The 16705-nt window shown below is 46.4% G+C and overlaps 1 protein-coding gene across 2 annotated transcripts in view; it reads right to left on the bottom strand.

Annotated features, from left to right (window-relative positions):
• Positions 1-358: 358 nt before the first annotated feature.
• LOC144769628 (guanine nucleotide-binding protein G(o) subunit alpha-like) overlaps positions 359-16705 on the bottom strand; it is a 727529-nt gene continuing 711182 nt past the window's right edge. For both annotated transcript variants that reach the window (XM_078653798.1, XM_078653797.1), the window contains one exon: positions 359-9849. In XM_078653798.1, the coding sequence (XP_078509924.1) occupies positions 9659-9849 (191 nt within the window). In that variant the 3' untranslated portion in view covers positions 359-9658. The remainder of the gene's footprint in view (positions 9850-16705) is intronic.

The raw sequence follows: 16705 nt of genomic DNA, 5'->3' as shown, positions 1-16705 counted from the left end.
CCAAACTCTATATCAGATCCTTAATCTTCTGTTTTATTTTTAATTTAAGGAGGTATACAGGCAATCATTAAATGCTGATCCAATTGTAGTTTGTAGTGAGTATGAGGGTGTGTGAAGCCTTAAGTGTGTGTGGACTGTAAAGTCTGTTTAGTGTATACATGTGTGGTTGTGTATGTCCGAAATATGCCATATCTTAGCACCCTACTTTTTAGATACTGGATCTCGGAAATATTGACGCTTCCAGGCTACCTATTGTACTGTGGTAAAACAATCACTACTAAAGCAGTTTTCATGCTGGAACAAGAGGGAACATGATTATTACCCATGCAATATATATGACAGCACACTCGAAGCCTATAATTTTTTTTATTCCATAGCATAAATTATATGCATTGAAGATTATGCAAACAGGTTAAAATTGGTAGCATCCAGGCCTAACCGTTCTGAACACATTAGGACAAAGTTGGAGAGAGTCATGTGATCAGATGACATTAGGCAAATATAGTCTGTTCTTATGTAGACAAAGGTAGCTACAGAAAAGTCAGTGGTGCGGGCAGTAAATAGGCCTAAGCCCTTATGTTATTTTCCGAAATAAGTCTATGAAGAAGCTTCCATGGTAACTGGTAGATTAAATGGTGTGGGCGAGTTTAAGTTGGGGCTGCTGATCACCACAGTCTGGAAAGAAAATGGGTGCGGTTTCTTGGCTTGTCGGCAAAGGGAAAACTTTTCACTGTGGTTGTCTGTGCTGTAGCAGCTGAGTGTGCGCAGGGCATTTACACTACTGAGGTTCCAGGTGTGACAGAACATTGCAATGATGCTGTAAGTATAAATAACACTTGCACCGATACAGCTGCCTTCATTACCTTCCTCCTCAGTCTTCCTTGTCACAGTCCTGACTTTCGAGCACTATTTAAAAAAAAAATCTATTTAGGAGTTTTATATAGCGCTAGCCAGACCCGAAGGTATCGGAGCGCTTTACAACATAGGTAGTGGTGAAATCAATCAAAGAAAAACAGTATTATAGTATTATACATATTGAGTCATGGCGAGTCAAAAGTCTGAGAGTATAATACCATATTGCTAGCAGGAAATCGCCGTGTATAGGAGCAGTATACAAATTGACTTGTGTGAGGACCCTTTCCAGGCAGGGGGCCCAGGGACCATTCGGCAGGTGGGTGAGATAGAAGGCTTAATGTTCAGTGCTGCAGTGCGCAGGAGTTTGCATTTGTGCAGCAGCTATCCATTTGGAAGGGATCGGTTGAGGAAGAGGTCTTTGAGTTGCCTGTTGAAGTTTACAAAGGAGGGGGTGTTCCTGATATGGAGTTCCAGATTTTGGGTGCATTTCCAGAGAAGTATCGAGATGCGTTTTTTGTTTGCGAGTTCTCGGAGGGCTGAGGAGTGTTGCTACTCCGTAGGCTCCTTGCCTGCTTTTTTGAGTTTTGCAGCCAGGTAGGCGGGTTTCCCGGTGTGAAGAGCTTTGTGCGTGAGAGGCTGTTCTGAGGTTAGCACGCATTTCTGTTGGAAGCCATTTTAGTTCTCCAAGTGCAGGTGAGATGTGTTCAAATGTCTTTATTCCAGTGACCATTCTGGCTGCTGCATTCAGAGTTTCTCTGAGGGGAGCCAGGTGGGATTTTGCTGTTCATGTGAGGGTTGCATTCCCATAGTCCAGTCTGGACTTCACTAGAGGTTGAGTAGCCTGTTTAAGGTCATTCGGAGGGATGAAGAGTTTTATTTTGTTGAGCAGTTGAAGTTTGAGGAAGGCACTCTTGGCAGAGTTGTTGATGTGCTTGGCCATGTCTAATTTTGGGTCCAGTGTAATTCCCAGTGATTCCACTGAGTTGGCCAGGGTGGGATTGCAGTTAAGAGCATCAATGGCTTTCAGCCATTCTGTGACTTGAGTTTTCTGCTCCTTATTTGAAATGACAAGGATTTCTGTTTTGTCCTGGTTGAGTTTCAAGTGATTGAGTGATAGCCAGTGTTGGACTTCTCTTAGAGTGTTGTTTAGTCTTTGGAAGTCGTCCATGGAGGAGGTTTCGAGATAGATCTGGGTGTCGTCTGCATAGAGGTGGAAGGAGATGTTGGATTTTTTTAGTATGGCGGTGAGGGGTTCCATGTAAATGTTGAAGAGTTGCGGGGAGAGAACTGATCCTTGGGTACACCCCTGCTGACAGGGCGTAGGTCAGACAAGAAGTTGTTTATTTTTATTTTTTGGGTGCACTTCTGTAGAAAGGAGGTGAACTACTGTAAGACCACCTCATCCGCTCCCACCCTCTCTCTTAATGAGTAATTTGTGGTCAACCGTGTCAAAGGCTGCCGAAAGGTCTAAGAGTATGAGTAGACAGCATTGGTCATTGTCTAGAGAGTTGTGGATATCATCAATGACATTCAGGATCGCTGTCTCTGTGCTGCACCCTTTTCTGAAACCCGATTAGTGAGGGTCTAGGAGTTTGTTGCAGTCCATGTGTTGGGTGAGCTGTAGGAAAGCACACCTTTCCAGGATTTTAGCTAGGAGAGGAAGATTGGAGACGGTTCTGAAGTTGTTCAGATCATTTGTGTCAGAGCCCGGTTTCTTTAATAGAGGTGTGACTTGTCAGATTTTGAGACAGTCAGGCATGACTCCAGTTCTCAGGGAGCGATTTATGATCTTGGTCCAGATCGGTGCAAGGGTGAGATTGATCTTTTTGGCCAGTTGGGACGGAATAGGGTCTGAGACGTGAGTTGAGGGAGTGGATCTAGCAATATCTAGCGATCATTTTTGCTGTCTCGGCTTTGGAGATGGGGTTGAAGGATTTCCATTTGTTTGGGTGGTGCTTGGGTGTGATAACTTCTGTCTTAGTGAGTGAGCTACTGTCTGGTGGCAGCGGTGAACATCCAGGGAGAGTTTAATCTTTGTGATTTTGTCATCAAATACATTTGCAAAGTTCTCACATAGGTCTTTGAGCGATGAGGAGCACCACTCCTGTGCTGCAGTGGTTAGGAGCAGTGGTTGTATTTTTTGGGCTGTAGCTCAGTGCAGGAATGTGTCTGCCCTCAACGCCGTTCCTGGCGAGCACCCAGGAGCGGCAGTATAAGTGCTTATGCACGCATGCTTTTAATTATCCGCTGCAGCTCCTTCGCTAGTCAATTGGGAGAGGCGGTTTACACTACCTGTTGAGGCAGTCTTCTTTGCTGTGTCTTGGCTGAATTTCCCTCATAGTATGGGTGCTGATTGAGCGCCCCAGGTCTTGATTCAGTGGCTGTTACTTAGCAACAGAGCTACACAAAAGTATTTAAGGAAACCGGTCTTTTCCCTCTATGTTGGCATTTGTTTTGGTAATTGCAGATATGGAGGGAAAGAGTTTTGGAAAGCGGGGCATTCTTCTCAGTCTGGCTCAGAGGTGTCAGAGCCAGCATCATCCCATCAGCCTCTTGGTATAGACCTGGATGTCATTCAGGCTATGATTCAAAAAGCTGTGGATTCAGCTTTTGCAGCATGAGAGAGCTAAGATCCCTAAGCCCTCCTCCCAGCCTGACCCAGAATCTGAAGAGTCAGATGAGGAGCAGAGGGGACAATTCATTAAGGGATCTGAATTGAAGGAAGTGATGATACATTGGAAGGACAATTTGGCCTTTCCTATGGTTGTTCCTTCGGATGAGGAGTATTTGTTCTCTCAATATCGTAGGAAGGAGCCTGAGCCTCTTCCCATCCATAAGATGATTCAGGGACTATTGTCCAGAGAATGATCTGAAGGTAAGAAATCAGGGTTTGCTAGAGTTTTTGCCAAGAAATATAATTTCAGCAACTTTCAAACAGATTGTCCTCCTTAGGTGAAAGTGGACTCTCCTATGGCAGGTCTGGCCTCCAGTGGCTCCATACTTTCTGAGGATACATCCCCAAGCGACCAAGTGGATAAAAAGATGGACAGTGCAGCCAAGCGAACCTATTCCACCTCAAACCTTTCCATCAGGACAGGTGCTAATGCCACTTATGTTCAGTCCCTCTTACATGACTTTCAGACCTTATCTGAAGAACTTCAGCAGGGGGATGATATTAATTCAAGTCTGTCTATTATGTAAGAACAAGTTTGTTTCCTGACGGATATTACCTCCGATTCACTGTCAGCGGCTGTGGCCATTTCTGGGTCTATTAACTCAGCTAGGCGTCATGAAAGGGAGAGGCCTCCCAGAAAGCACTTCTTTCTCGGCTGCCTTTTGATGGGGTTAAACATTTTGATCCTCAACTAGAGGAAATGTTAAAAACGCCTGCAGAGGATCGTAAACTCCTGACACCTATAAGGCCTGCTGCGAGAAATCAGGGTTTGCTTACAGGAGGGCGTTTGGAAATTCCTTGATGGCTGGTAGAGGGCACTCTCAGCCCTTTCGAGGGAGGAGAAAAGGCAGTAACATTCCTTCCTCTGATAAGTCCCAGCAATACCCAGAAAGCGCCACCTCTCCCAGTTCCACCCCAAAGGTATGACTATCAGAGTGAGACCGAATCAGAGAATTCTCCTCCATGAGGCCAAATTACGTCACCGATGCCCGGGTTTTTTGTTTTGTGCAAGAAGAATATTCTATTGACTTTTAACCCAGCCTCCAGATCTTTTTGCGCCAAACAAAACAACATAGCATCTACAGGTTCCAAGGTCTCCAGAAGGGAGTCATTATTCCAGTCCCAGAATCAGAGATCGGTCAGGGATATTATTCTCAGATGCTCCTGGCCCAGAAGACATTACGGGTTTCTGGACAGTCTTGGATCTCAAGACAGTGAATCCCTATTTTCCATACCAGAAATTAAAGATGGTGACGTTGCAGAAGATCTTACCTCTTATTTCTTCTGGGTGATTTCTAGCATTTTTGGACCTTTTCAATGCCTACTTGCATATCCCAATTCATCCTCTTTCACAGAGGTTTTTGAGGTTTTATGCATTGGGGCAGCATTTCCAGCATCCCTTTGGTATTGTTTCAGCCCCTAGGGCCTTTATGAAAATCATGGCACCTTTTCAATATGAAGTTGGCAAAGGTGTTTCTTCCACCCTGCGACAAAAATGTATCAGGCCTCATCTTGGGACTGTCCTGGCAACTCAGTCAGCTTCAGGAAGGGACTGGTTGATAGTTCAGGGGGACATGTCCGCCTCCCTGTTTCTTGTACTTGTGACTTACAGGTATATCTTGCATCTAGTTTACCATCTGTTAGCACACTGGAACCCAGGGTCCCAGGATTACAACGCCGTGGTTTCTGTGTCTACAACAATTTCTCTGCAGCTTCAGTGGCGGTTGCAGCTGGAGAACCCAACAAAAGGGGTGCCATCGGACCCTTTGATAGCCTGACAGCCGATGCAAGTCCTTGAGGTTGGTGGGCAATGGTCAAGACTCTTTCTTCTCAGGGGTTTTGATCACCTGTGTAAAGCTAGATGACTTTGGTTTGGAAGAAACTGGTGGCAGTAATCAAAGCACTTCTACACTTTGCCCCTCTTCTCAAGTGAACGTTTGCTCAGATCAGAATGGACAATCAAGTGGCCTGAACCTAAATCATTTGCTTCTCCACAAGATGCCCTTCTTCCAAAATCTTGCTCCCTTCTTCCTTGGCGGGAAGCCTGAAGGGTGGATGCAATGAATTTCCCCTGGCCGCAGGGTCTTCTTTTTGCCTCCCTCCTTTCCCCTTCGAAGCAGGGTTTTGGCAAATATCTGGAGGGAGAGGGTGCTAGTTGTGTTGGTAGTCCCATTTTAGAGTCGGCAGCTATGGATCCCCCTTCTGTACAGTCTGGCTATTGCTCCTCCTTGGATATTTCCCGTGTCCCCATCTCCACTCAGGTGTCCTCATCTGTCCCACAGTTTGGTCAGGCAGCTGGTATTGGGGGGTTTGAAAATTGAAAGGCGGAGGCTGATCACTTTGGGTTGTTCTTCAGAGGTGGCATAATTCTAGAAAGGTCAGCACTTTCAGGATTTATGAGAGGCACTGGAAGACATTTTCTTTCTAGTGTTCATCGAGGGTGGTTTCTCCCAGACTATTCAAAGGGCTGTTTGATTCTACAGTTCTTGAGGGATGGGTTCCTGTTGGAGCTCTCTGTTTCAACTCTGCCTAGTCAGTGCGCAGCTATCAAGGCTATCAGAGGCTCTGCTCTCCTCCCTTTTGAAGAATCCTTGGTCTCTCGCCTTCTTTGTAGTTTCTACCTCAAGAGAGCAGTGGTGTATTTCCCCGTTCCTCCTTGCGATCTGCCACTTGTTCTTAATGCTTAACAGAGGCCCCGTTTGAGACCCTTTCTAAGGTGTTGCTCTAGGTCCTCACCCTTAAGGTTTGTTTTCGGGTAGTGGGAGAGACTGAGGCATTGCTTTCTCAACCTCCCTATTGGAGGTTTTTTCCTTATAAGGTGGTCCTTCGTCCTGACCTGGCATTCCTTCCCGAGGTCCTTTCACCTTTTTATTTGACTCAGGATATTGTGCCTTTTTCCTTCCCCATCCACAAAGGAGGAGGTTCTGATTCATTCTCTAGATCTTATAAGGGCTCTTGTTATTTATATGTAGAGAACTGCCTCCATTCGTCAGGTGGATTTTCTTGTCAATTTTGGGGTGGCAAAGTGGGCATCATCGCCCTACTACAGCAACTCTTTCTTGCTGGGTTAGGTCTGCTATTTCCTTTACTTATCTTCACTTGAGAGTTTCCCTTCCTCCTGTGGTTCAGGGGCGCTCAACCAGGGGAGTTCCTTCCTCATGGGCATCTTTTAAGGGTGCCTCGTTGAGGGACATTTGTGCTACATGGTCTTCCCCTCATACCTTTATCTCCCATTATGAATTGAGGATGGGAGAGTTTTTTCCCCGGGGTTTTGGGTTTTGCTGTTTTGGTTGACTGCAGTTCACCGATTTGTATTTGACCAAAATAGAGATTTCATGGCATCTTTGTGATGTTTTCTTTTGTTTTCGTCCAGTGCTTTGATGTATGCTCCAAAGGTCAGGACTGTGACGAGGAAGACAAACGAGAAAGGTAATGACTCAGTTACATACCGTTAATCTTCATTACTCAGAGTCATAGTCTTACCCGTCACAGTCCATTATTCCTCACTCTCTTAGGCATTGGAGGCCGAACAAAGGAGAAGAGGGTGTGACTCGTACCCGTCTGTGTGCCAGTTGATGAGGCTCATTTGGGTTTCTCAAGTGATATTGTTCCTTTTTTGGCCTTTATAATTTGTTGGGCATTACAGGATGTGGTTTGGGTTTGCCCCCCCCTTTACAGGTCACGTAGCAGGTACTTCCCGGTGGATCATAATTGTGGGTGGGGATTTTTTTACAATGGGCGAATACTGTACCAAGAACACATAGTGCTCCACAGTCAGGATTGTGACAAGGAAGACTGTTACAAGGACGACTATGACTTAGTAATAAAGATTACCAGTAAATAACCAAGTCACTATACACACTGCGCACTATGTTATGTGCTTTTGTGAAGCGCACTCTTTGCTAGAGGAATATGGTGCTGAGCAGGTGGGTATGAGAGGTTGGTTAACTGTAGAGTCAGGACTTCAGCCTGTAAGGGAAGCTTGTAGTACTGATGGCAGAGTTGCAAATGATGAGTGTTTGCTGTAAGCGTCCCCTTCTGATGCCCGGACAATACCTGTTCAGAAAGTGACGAAGATGGAAATGGGACAGCTACTGCTGTTTTGTCGTAAGTAACAACTCGTTTGCGATACATTCATCATCTACTATAAGCATATTAAATTAATAAACAAAAATATGAATACAAAAATAACTATTAATCTATGAATACAGCATACAATTGGATTACAAACATTTCATAAGCTATTTACCCGCTACGTTCCAAGAGCCTAAACCAAATTATTTCCTTTTGAGTTCTTTTCAAGGTTTCTGTTTCATGTGCCTCTTGGTAGAAGAGGGTAACTTTGAATAATAAAAATCACCACACAGAGTTCTAGAGGTGGTGCTGAGTGCACAAGCAGGTCTAGGCAGAGAAGTGCAGTCTGGCTGCCACCAGCCAACAAAGTTGTGACTGGACTGTTCTCCAGCTTCCATTACACCGGAATGTCCCCGACTGTCCTCCGCAAGTCCAAAAGAATGTGGCACAATGAACTCTGCCAGGGGTGATGGTGAACACCCTTATGCACTTGTTCAAGTAGATGAAAGAGTGAGTTGAGTGTCCACAGTGAGTCACTCATACCAACATCCATCTTGGGCCTTCTCTACTGTCGATACGCGTGTGCTCATCCCTCTAGGACTGCCTGCCTCAGTGATATTGGTGACTTCAGCATAATTGAAACCTTCATACTCAACCACAGTCCTAGCGATGCTCTGTCCAGGGCAGTCTCTGTGTAGAGTGATGGTGCAGATCACTTGGCTTGCAGATGTTGTATACTTAGCCAGTGAGGAGTTGGAGGGAACCTTGTCAGCTCCATAGACTCAGAAAAACAGGTCAATGTAAGGTATTAGAAAGTTTGTCAGCTGCTTGGGCACAAAGAACACACCAGCATAAGGCCAGAGGGAACTCTCGGTCTACGGACTTCTAGAAAAGGCCAATGTAAGGTCAGCGGGATCTTCACCCATATCATGTGATTCCAGAACATGATAATGTAAAGTTAGACAGAACTTTGATACCTCCATCGGCTAATTCAAATGTAGAGCTAGAGGGACCCATGTCAATAGGTTGTGGTGCCAGAACAAGCAAATACAAGGTTAGCATGAGCTTTGCAGCCCCATGGAGTCCTAGAGAAGTGATCTTTAAAGTTTTTCAGTGAAAAAATAAGGCTACCTTACCCCATCCCCACATGAAACCGATTAATCTGAGAATGTCAAGCACCCCTCCACATCCCTTTGATTTCACCCCACTCTGGGACCAGCTCTGTTGTTTGAACCTCACTGGCTTTCAGTCAGCTTTGAAGCCTCATGGAATCCAATATCTGCCCAATTTATGCTTAAGGGGAACAAAGTTTATCCTCTCGGCTGACAGAAATGTTAAATGAAAGTAAAGAGAAAACCTCGTACAACCCTGAAGAAACAAATGACGGGCCAATGCATGAATAGATTAAACCTTTTTAGCTTCATGGACGCCAAGAACATACAATTGGGAGCACCATCTCAGATTGAAGGAATCCTAGACTAGGCCACTGTGAGGTTAAGAGCAGTCTTACTGAATGCCAGAAAAGACCGTTGTAGGATTTAAGCAGAAGTGTTACATTCCCATGGCATCCCAGAACATAGCAATATGGGGTTAGAGTGAATCTTTACCTCTTCAGAGAATCCGAGAAACAGCTAGTGTAGGATTTCAGGCATTCTGTAATATGCCCCTGAGTCCCAGAGCAGGCCAGCAAGACTTACATGGAATCTTTGCAACCATCTGGAATCCCAGACAGTGGCAATGTACGCTTGAAGGGACCACCTCCAGCACCAAAGAATTGGACGAAGGTGACATAGACGGAGTTGTGATCATGAACCTTGATCCGCCACTATCACTTCATTGGGTTACCAATTGCTTATTGAATATGAAAGACTAGAGCTTTTTCACCCATTACAACTAACTGGGCCACACGTGCGCTGAGACGAGCAGCATTATGAAAGCTCTAAACAAAGATCAACTGAAGCGCAGCAGTCCACAACTGGATTTGTCCAAGTGAGTGACTGGGAACCACACACCTTCTGTGGCACTAAAACAGCCTGAACGGTCCCCTCCAAACACTCAGAGCAGATAGACAGCCTGCAGATTGTCCTTGATGATTGTTTCCATGACAACCTGGAATACAGCCTGCATGTTGCTGGTGTCGGTGGCAGTGGTGAAATGATGGTAGACACACTTAGTTGATGACCCGTTGAGCCCCAAAAAGAGACTGGCAATGTATCCGGCTGCAGACAGGACATCACGGTCAGCGCCTGGAAGGGAGAATACCATTAGTTACTGGAAAGTTTATCCTTCAACCTTCTGCCAATGCCTGAAATGGTTGCATTACTTTGTTTTCTAAAAAGATATATTACCATAAACAGCTCCTTGACAAAGATAGAAACTCATCCAATTAAATAGCGCTAATGAAAAAGACAAAATTAGTTTAGGAATAGCAGTGTTTCAAGGTAAAGAGATCAATTCTTTTCAAACTAGCGGGACTGACAATTTCATAAAGTGTAGTAAATGATATTTGCCATAAAAATGCCTTTAAACAGGGCAATTAGACACCAAAGAAGATGGCAAAGTGGAGGAGGGAGATCTGATGAAGCAGATCGATTTTGCCAGAGGTGTTGATTCCGGTAAGCAGATGATATGCATCTGTTTGTTGATTGCCCTGCCTTGCACACATTCCGGGATGGAATAAGCAAGATCTTGTCTGTCATCCCTAATCGGACATTTGAGGTAAACACCACAATTATTTTGTTTGGCATCTGCAACAACCTGGGTAAGAATGAAGTTAAACTAACCTTTTATTAAATGCTTCTTGTCAGATATATTATCTGAACAAGCATTTACAATGCAACGGTCTCGCCTTTGCAAAAGTTAGAGCTATTGGCATTGTAAATGACAATTTTGTTATTTATGTGTTGGTTTTGAAAACAGATACATAAATGGCATTGTCATTTACAATGCCAATAGCTTAATCTCTCACACATGCGAGACCTATTGCATTTGCACCCACACACACACACATAGCCACACACACACATAGATGTGGTGGTGGTGGTAGATCTGGTGGATGTGGTGGTGGGTGTGTTGGATGTGGTGGTGGTGGATGTGGTGGTGGATGATGTGGTGGATGATGTGGTGGTGGTGGATGTGGTGGTGAATTTGTTGGTGGTGGATGTGGTGTTGGTGGATGTGGTGGTGGTGGATGTGGTGGTGGTGGATGTGGTGGTGGTGGATGTGGTGGTGGTGGATGTGGTGGTGGTGGATGTGGTGTGGTGTGGTGGTGGTGGATGTGGTGGTGGTGGTGGTGGATGTGGTGGTGGTGGAGGTGGATGTGGTGGTGGAGGTGGATGTGGTGGTGGATGTGGCGGTGGTGGATGTGTACAAGTAAAGCCATTGCTATCTGACGGCACCCACATTGCAAGGAGGAAAGTAAACTCAGTAAGACCGGAAAGCCACCATCTGAACTAGAGTGAAGCGAGGGGGATCAAGCTGTCCCCGGGATAGAAGAAAAGAAGAAACCGATCCTCTGTGCAAAATTACAATGGTTACTGCAACTCTGCAAGAGATGAAACCCATGTGTGCGTGAAAAACACAGCTTAAAAGAGAATGGTGGGATCCCCCGGTGTACGCACCTTGAATGGTGCTATGTTAAACTCCACTTAATGGCAACATACAGAAAACCGGATGAAGTGAGAGTCAGAAACTACCGCACAAAATGCTGCCCAATCCTATGGGTAACTGCAATGACCAAATGTCAAGACTAGAAAGTGACCACACAAACCCAAATGAGTGTTAGATGAAGAATGGAAAATACCCGATAGCCAACTCGATAAACGAAAACCTGCCAACGAAAATAGCATAATTATACACACAGCACCACGCCGGATGCTCCATGCGGAATGACCCAGGCTAATGTAAGCTCATGGTAACGTACCTGTAATGTCATACGAAATTCTGCGACTGTCTCCGAACTTGTAAAGCGAACTGTGAGCGGGCATGAGATCAGAGACTACTTAAATCTCGAATCTCCGTGCAACAAATCACGGCCAGTCACGTGACGGGGACGCTGACTTCTGACAACACTGTCGGCCATCTTAGAGCAGTACCAAGAACAATAGTTGGAAACAGAAAATATGTCCCACTCGAAGTAATAACGACATGGACGATATGGTTCTTTTTACATTGTGTACATGTGTGAAGGAAAAATGAAACTGAATGGTGATGGTATAAAATGAACCGAGTGAAAGAACACTGCTCATGCGGGAATAAAACCAATAAATCTCTATATGGTGCGCCGCAAACACGGCCAATCTAATGTCGTAACCATAGATGTGCTTCAATACTGTCGGCCATGTTGAAAAAAGGAGATCTATTCATGACGAGAAAGAGCCATACTATGGACTCTATCTGATAGAAGCAGTGTAAAGAACTGAGAAACGGAAGGTAAACAAGCGCTCGCCATCTCTAAGCCCCATCCTTTTCAGACTGGGGGGCGTATTTTTCTTTCTCCCCTCTTCTCCATTGGCTGGAGGAGAGGAGAGAAAACCGAAAAAAACACGCCCCTCAATCCGAAAAGGACGGGGCTTACAGCGAAAATAGAACGTCGCAGAGACCTCTTCTCCAATGGCTGGCCGCCGTTTAGGAGGCCAGCCAATGGAGAAGAGGGGCGGAGTTTACCCTCGCTACTCTGAGACATTAAGTCTCGCTTGCGAGACTGCGCATGTGCGCAGCATACGCCAGTCTCGACCTAAAAACTGGCTAAACAAATAACCCCAAAAGTGAATGACTGGTTTGTTGTAATTCAAAGAATTCGTTTGCAAAATAAATGATGCCATAGGCCAGTGAGAACCCGCTTTTGTCATAAGATAACAGATTGACTGGAATTATATAATGTGTTCCTATGATTATGCCTAATTTAAGTCCGAAGTCAAGTTGGCCCCCAGTGGACGAGGTTATGGTCAGAGAGGCTTGAGCCACCGGCCTCATTCCCTTTTTACTATTCATAAGGCGATGCCATATCTAAAGAGGGAGGGAGGTTATCTCCCGTTTCCACCCCACACCTTGCCATGAGTGGTTAGCCGGTTCAGTCAGCCACCTTATGGGCATCGGTCTACAGAGGTTATGAAGACTATTAAAAAAAATTGCAGCGTTTCAAAATGTTTTTGGAAAGCAGACAGATTATTCACTTAACTTATGGCTTTTCGTAGTACATTCTTAGTTTTTGCTTATTTGCTCCTTGAAATAAGAAGGCCATGTCCCACCTCTTACTATACAAGCTGTGAAAAGTGTGTCTAATTGAGAACAAAGAGCTTGTGTAGGGTTGTAGATGACAAAATGTTCATTGTTAAAGGGCAGGGTCGGCGTTATAAAATACTCTAGGTACAAAGTACACAATTTTTAAAGGAACTCGTGTTCTTTCGTTGGGCAACCAGAGAACATTGGCTAGAATCAAAGAGATCCATTCTCTCCAGGTGGCCACATCAGCGAAATCTGTTGCCATGTTTTGAAAGATCTGTAACTGAATCAAGGAATATTTACAAAGACTGATGTTACGATGAATAGAGAATCCAGCCTGTCGGAAATCAACAAGGTCACTATTGGAAGCACCGTTTCTAGGAGCAGTGTGAGAACTTTCCTCCAAAACCTGGGACTTTTAGAAATTTGCAATTGAATCAGTCTGGCGGTGGAAAGTTATATTTTCACTGGGCTTTTACAGAAGGTTTAAAAAAAAAATCTTTTTATTGTAAGAACAAGCTCCATACAAATCGCACATTAGTCGGCATCGAGTATTTATTTGCACATAAAAGACAAAGTCAATCATACAATCATCGTTAACAGTGTGGCCTGCATACAAAGACCAAGCCCCAGGACATTCTCCCCTTAGGCAGCATCTGAAGCTCGGGGGACACAAAAATGGAAAAGGCCATCCGAACAACATCGGTACCAGTTCAGTCCCCACATAAAACTAAGTCCATGACATGCCCCCATGAATCAGCGTCGAATGTTCAGTGGTGGAGGCCGAGTGAATCAGAAGATTATCATATACAGTGTGAACAGCAAATAAGGACCAACATATATTCATAATATTAGCCGAGGTCGGACACAGACTGGGTATCCATTGACTCTCCCCTATACCGTCTCCATGCTGCCCATATTTTCTCCCATTTCTTGGTACAACCTCTGCTTTTATATATTACATTTTCGGCCCTCAGGCACCAGTCTAGGTCTCGTCCCCAGTCCTCCACTGTTGGTAGGATAGCACTTCCCCACAGCCTTGCTATGTTTCGTTTGGCAACCATACTCGCCAATGCCAGCCAAACCTTATCCCACTTCGGCCAGGTGATGTCACTCGTCACACCCAAGATATGCCTCTGGCTTCTAACAGAACCTCCGCGCCCACCACTTCCGCCATGACATCTGTCAACCAGGACCAATATGCCTGGACCCTTGCGCAGTCCCACAAAATGTGAAAAAAGGTGCCCACCTCCCCACATCCCCTCAAGCAAAACTGTGAGTCCACATAACCTATCCGGTATTGTGTCGTGCGTGGGGTGTCGGAACGGTGTAGTATACGTAGCTGAACCAGCCTGAACCGGGCACGAATTGCCACCTCCCGGGGGCTTTGTAGTGCCTCCCTCCAGTCATCGTCCTCCAGAAGCCCAACATCAGATTCCCATTTCTCCCTCAGAGGCCCTAGGGGGTCTGCCAAATTATTGTTTAGCTTTTTGTACGTGAGGTAAGGATTAGTTACTTACCTGTAATGCTAGTTCTTTTCCAGGGGTATACTCATTAAAGTCATAAGCACTGAATAATCTCCGCCCATGAGCGGGAACCCGGAACATATAACAAAATACATATACATGTGTAAATATATAATAAGAGTACATAGTACTAAACAAATTATACACATATACATGTATACACTAATAATATGCAGCCCAACCATAACTTATAGGCTAATAAAGCCATAATTACGTATTTTCTGCAGAATGAAAATAAACCATAGAAAACAACGCAAGTGTTAGAACCCGGGGTCTCTGGTTGGCAGAGGTAAGTACCTTAGACCAAGTAGGGACCCTTGCTTCTAGTCAGGGCGAAGGAATAACCCTCTGAGATAACCCCTGCTCACCCTCTAGGTAGCATGGCGCGAGCAGTCTAGGCTAAACAGAGGCAATGTGGATAACATTTGCACTTAACACAACAATAATCCCCAATCCACCACAAACTGAGACCACACAGGTAAGTATATTTTATAAAAATATATAACTTTATCTAGTTTCAGCAAGTAATTAAAGCAGTTGCATGATAAACACTTCTTTAGAAAGCTGTTGCATTTTATCTTTACGGGTTGCACTTAATCTTAATAATGTTGCTTGTAAATAGGAAGTTCTTATGCAAAAAAACATGTATAGTCTCAAGTCCCTTAAATCAGTAGTTAAAAATATGGCCACTGATTCCTAATCAAGCGCTCTCCCAAGAGCAGGGTAAACAATGCCAGCGTCAAAGAAAAATAAGCCCCTATAACGAGCCCCTGGTGTCAGGGACTCTAAGCGCTTCCTGCGCGTCTCACCCGGATGCTGGGGGAAGGGGGGCTCCTTTCCTGGTGTTCGGGGCTGCTACGTGCGCCGGATGGTCTCAGGCGCCTCGCGCCCCGTAAAGCACACTCGCTCCTTGCCCCGGCCGGTCCCCTCGTGCTCTCCCGCCCGCTCTCGACAATCCAACGAGCGGCGGGGGATGCAGCACACCTCGGGGGACGACCGGCCCGGGGTGGGGAATACACGCGGACTCACTCCCTCGGCGAGGACAGGTCAGGCCGCTGCTCCGGCGGTCGGCTCCTCGCTGGGGGGTCACCAGATCACGGCTTCTTCGGCGGCTTGAAGGCTGCTCCACGCTGCGGACCAATCAGGTCGCGGCCCTTCAGACGAGCCCCTGCAGTACCCGGGAGTCAGCCACTGGCAGAGCGGCTCCCGGGACTCGGCTCTGACGATGCGGAGCCGTCAACCAATCACGGCCCACCACCACTGATGACGCTGCGCCGCACGGGCCAATCCCGTCGCGGCAATAGTGAGGGGGCTCGGCTCCCTCCACCAATGGGAGCCCGGCGGCTTCGTTCTTCGCCGCGGCAACTCCCAGACCTCGAAGCAGGTTACGGGGGGTTTGCTGGCCCCGGGCCGCGGTGGTGATTTGGCGGCAAAGGGGTTTTCGGGGCCGCTGATCACGGTCAGACGGATTCTCCACCTGTGGATCAACAGGGGGAGCGTAGGACGCCGAAAACCACTCCGGGTCCCTCCTCACCCCCTGAATCTGTGCCGAAGCTCACAGCGATTAATCCTCACGGCTGGCAAGTAATAATCACATGTTGGAGCGGACCACAGCACGATCTGTCAGCAGTCCTTGGCAAAGTTTTAGGAACCTTTAACCCTGGGTTCCCAGCAGGAGGCCAGCTCTTCTCAGGCCCTTGGAGATTCAGTATTGTAGACACAGCACACAGCAAAGTCTTGGCAGTTGCAAGCAGGCAGGGTCACAGCACACAGCAAAGTCCCTTTCTCCTCCTCAGCTTCCAGGTAGACAGTAGAACAGGTCAGCCCTTGGAGCACACAGCAAGGCAATCTTCCTTCGGTTCTCTAGCCGTCCTCCTTCCAGCCGAGGTTCCTTCTTGCTTGTAGAATTTCAGAATCTGACTTCTGTAGTCAGGGGTCCTTTCCTTATACCCCTCAATGTCTTTGAAGTCCTTTGAAGCCTTTGTGCATGGAGGCCCTGGGTCCAGTCTGAACCAGTTCTGGGGGTTGCGGAGCACTGAGGTGTCTCTGGTTTTCTTCTTCCTGTCAGCTTCAGGGCCAGAGGTGTCAGTTGACCACCAGGAGGGAGCTAGCAGGGGGAGGCAGGCCAGCGCAGCCCAGCACTTATCAGGCATTCCTTCCTCCCACCTCCCAGGCAGGCAGATGTGCCCTTTCATCCCCGGGCTGGCTCCGACCCTCTCCTCCGGGGCTCTGCAGCCCCCCCTGTCACATCCAGACCAGGCAGGCATTCCACAAACCCAGGCACACAGAAAGGTTTAGACAAGAGAAAAGCCACTTTCTAAAAGTGCTATTCTCCAACACAGGATTTAAAAAC

The sequence above is a fragment of the Lissotriton helveticus genome, chromosome 7 (genome assembly GCF_964261635.1).
Source record: "Lissotriton helveticus chromosome 7, aLisHel1.1, whole genome shotgun sequence".
NCBI classification, from domain to species: Eukaryota; Metazoa; Chordata; class Amphibia; order Caudata; family Salamandridae; genus Lissotriton; species Lissotriton helveticus.
Note: the sequence above shows the minus strand (reverse complement) of the source record. Positions and strands in the feature narration are given on the sequence as shown.